This window comes from Amblyomma americanum, chromosome 3 (genome assembly GCF_052857255.1).
Source record: "Amblyomma americanum isolate KBUSLIRL-KWMA chromosome 3, ASM5285725v1, whole genome shotgun sequence".
NCBI lineage: Eukaryota > Metazoa > Arthropoda > Arachnida > Ixodida > Ixodidae > Amblyomma > Amblyomma americanum.
In genome coordinates, this window is record NC_135499.1 from 166,467,690 (window position 1) to 166,471,186 (window position 3,497).

A 3,497-nucleotide genomic window follows, 5' to 3' on the forward strand; every position below is an offset into this window, starting at 1 on the left:
TATTTTCCTTCCAATCAGAAGTGCAGCGGCGCCTTCTTCCCTACCCAGGGAATTTTCTTCGCTGGATACAATATAATGCACGAGCACCCAGAGAAAACTTGCTTGCCGAGAATGCTGGTTAAACTAGTTCCAAGGACGGGGTGGCCTGTCTTACATTTATTGATTCATTAACGCTGTTAATGAAATCAATAATTGGCGCGTGATGGCGTCCTGAAAGGCCCCGGTGCCCCATCCGACTATCCTCGCACACTTCCCCTATCTCCTTCTCACTCATTCGTTCCACCATTCCGTTGGGGATTGTTGGTAGAGGCCTAGGTCGGAGAGTTTCGTGCCGGCGCCTACGCGCAGGGGGCAGCCCGAAAGATTAGACCTGGGCTGCACTTACTCAATCCTAGAGTTGAGCCTTAAACCATTGTCGCTGCTACCCTCACTCCTGGTCTTGTGCGTGCGTGCATACGTGTGCCAAGGGCCACCGGCGGTTGGTTAGTATGGTCGACTGATCTGCTTGAGCCGTTGTGAGGCAGCAGGCGGCAATGCAATTAGTCGCTCCGAAGAACCATGCTCACCTTCAGGGCCGACGCAACATTGCTATAGATCACCGCTTTGCGCCTTGATTTCTTTTCTCTTTGTTCATGTAGTGGGGCTTCCTGGCGTCGAGGACCGATGTCTGCCAAAAACAAAATTCGCGGAGGCCTCTGAGTTTGATGAAAAACAAAACAAAAACTTTCCATTTACGGCAACTACGTCGTTGATCTGTTTCTCAATATTACCTTTTACAGCTTCATATCCGTGAAACTGGGTTATTATACATTCAGTTTCATTAACTTTCGTCACAAGTTGATTGAGCGCGTCGCGTTTGAAACAGATTCAAGACAAGACAAATATTGTCGCTCAGGTCTATTATCTACCACTTAGTGATTGCATTCTCAACTCCTGCAGAAGCAGGGCAACTCATCCCATGCACCTAATCACAAGTTGCTCAATTCCAGGCAAACTCAAAAGCGTAGTGGTTGTTGTGAAAGCTCAGCGCTCACGCACGGATACTTGCGACGAGAATTCGACATGAACTTTTCATCGCCTGGCACTTGCTCATGGTAGACCAAACAATATTTCATTACTTGCAAACACAGATTTCTTGAAGAACAGCAGCAGCAACAGAAAGCAAGAGAACATTTATAAAACACTCGCCAGGAGTCACAACCAGCAGTATAATTGCACAAAAGTTTGAAAGAACTGCCGCGTACACATCTGTGCTGCTGCTCCATGCCAATAGCAGTGAAGCTTGTGGATCTGGTTCTTTCAAGAGCGGCCTATATTCATCAATGCTTCTGGAGACGAAGAACGGTTGGACAAGAAATCAGCCCTTATCACACATTCGTAGAGTTACGATGGGGACGACAGCGAAACGGGGGTTTCTGCAGGATTATCTTGTAATAGTTAGGATGAACTGCTCTGCGTTGCTCGCTTCTGATGCTGCTGGTTTTTGCAGATATCATGCTGTTTCTTATCTATAGTATTTGCACACTTTAAGACTACGCGACTTTTACCGCCACGTGGCACATTTGCAAACATTTGTTTGCGGACACCAGCCGCTGAGGTATGAGGACAAGTAGGTGTAAAAGAAAATCTTGTTTTCGAAGCTTGATGAAGAGCGCTAGCTGAAGACAACATCCTGTTCTGGCTCGAGTCGGAAGACAAAGAAAACGCGTACAGGACAACAGGCATTGCGCGTGCCGCGACCAAAGAAGAAGAAGCTGCCACGAGGAGAAGAAGAAGAAGAAGAAGCCCACCTCCTATGGAAATTTCTTTGTTTATGCCACTGCACCTTGGCCAATCCCCCCGCGTAGGTATGTGCCATGCTTACTGAGGTAAAGAAGAAGAAGATTAAGAAGAAGCCCACCACCGGAGCACTCTTCCTGTGGCCGCCTCTACGCGCCAGGGAAATGGCGCAAACCCCGATGACGAGCGGCTATCCCGAAATGGCGCCCACGGATACCGAGTCGGCCGTCAGCCTGACGCTCGAGGAAGGCGAAGAGGAGCGGTGGCGCTCGCCGTCCGTCGGGAGCCAAGAGCTGGACCTGGGCGTCGCCGGACCGCTCCAGGAGCCGCTCGCACTGCAGCACATAAACTATGCCATCAACAGCTTCGCCCATCGGCTGCTGCGGTACCTTCCTCGCCAGCAGAACCTTTCCTTCTCGCCCAGCCACGTGTACTGGCTGCTGGTGAGCCTCTGCTTCGGCTGCGCAGGTTCCACCAAGGAGCAGCTCGAAGAAGTGCTACGCTTCAGCGAGCTGCCGATGCCCGCCGACCGAATCCCGGGCTTCTTCAAGAACCTCATACGCATTCTTCGGGCCGGCGGAAAGCACCAGCGACTGCAGTTCATCAGCGCCCTGTTCGTGGCCTCCATCGACTCTGTCCACGAAGGATTCAGCAAGACGCTGCGCGAGAACTTCAGCGTGGCCATCCGCACACTACAGGCCGACCCGAAGCCCGAGCACACGAGGAGCGAGGTCAACCGCTGGTTCGAGATAACGTCCCGGGGCTACGTGCCTAGCGTCATGGGCGACAACCTGCCCATGGGCAACGGAGCCGGAGCGTCGTCGTGTCAGCTGATCGCGAGCGCCGCGTACGCCGAGCACGCTTGGGGCTCGCGCTTCGGCCACCACAAGACCATCCTGGCCAACTTCTACAACAACGGCACCGACCCGTGCAAGACGCACATGGTGCGTTGCATCTCGTACTACCGCTACTGCGCGTCCAAGGCTCTCTCGGCGCGGTGTCTGGTCGTCCCGAGCATGGCTCGAAACTGGCACATGCTTTTGCTACTGCCCACCGACCGGCGCGGAGTGCACGCCGTCGAGTATCGCCTGGACGCAGAGGCGTTTCAGCAGGCAGTCAGCAGCTGCCGCGAGGCTCTCGTCGAGCTTAGCATGCCCAACATCGAGCTCGAGAGCTCCGTCTGTCTGAGCGAGGTGCTGAAGCGAGCAGGACTCGCTGATCTTTTCGACTCGGGGAAGGTGGACCTCGGTGGCCTCTTCAAGGAAGCCCGCACGCCTTTGACCGAGTTCGTGCATAAGGTCAAACTCAAGGTCAACAAGGTGGGTCATCAGGGAGAGCACCATGGCGTCACGGTGCTCACCGAAGCGGGCGACTTTCCGAGCTCGCCCATCGAGTTCCACGTTAACCACCCGTTTGTGTTTGTGCTTTACGACCCTGCCAAGAACGCTACCCTTTTCGTGGGTAGGGTTGTTGAGTTGATTTGGTAAACGGGACATAGCGCACGTGGAAGAGGGTGTAAAATGTACGCCTCTAGTGATTGTGTGACAGGACTGCTCAGCTCTGAGTAAGACACTTTTAGAAACTATAAGGCTCGTACGCAGATATTTCCCCTTTCACATGGGGTGAAATCTTCAGCACTTCCCTGGAAGTTGGCAGTTCATCAATATTTATATGCTCGGAGCTTTATTCCGGCACCACCTGGCAATCAATATTTAAAA

At 53.0% G+C, this 3,497-nt stretch overlaps 1 protein-coding gene across 1 annotated transcript; it reads left to right on the top strand.

Moving 5' to 3' along the window:
- Positions 1-1,958: 1,958 nt before the first annotated feature.
- On the top strand, positions 1,959-3,266 carry LOC144124236 (iripin-1-like). The gene has a single exon (XM_077656879.1). The coding sequence runs from the start codon at positions 1,959-1,961 to the stop codon at positions 3,264-3,266; it is 1,308 nt and encodes a 435-aa protein (XP_077513005.1).
- The last annotated feature ends 231 nt before the right edge of the window (positions 3,267-3,497 follow it).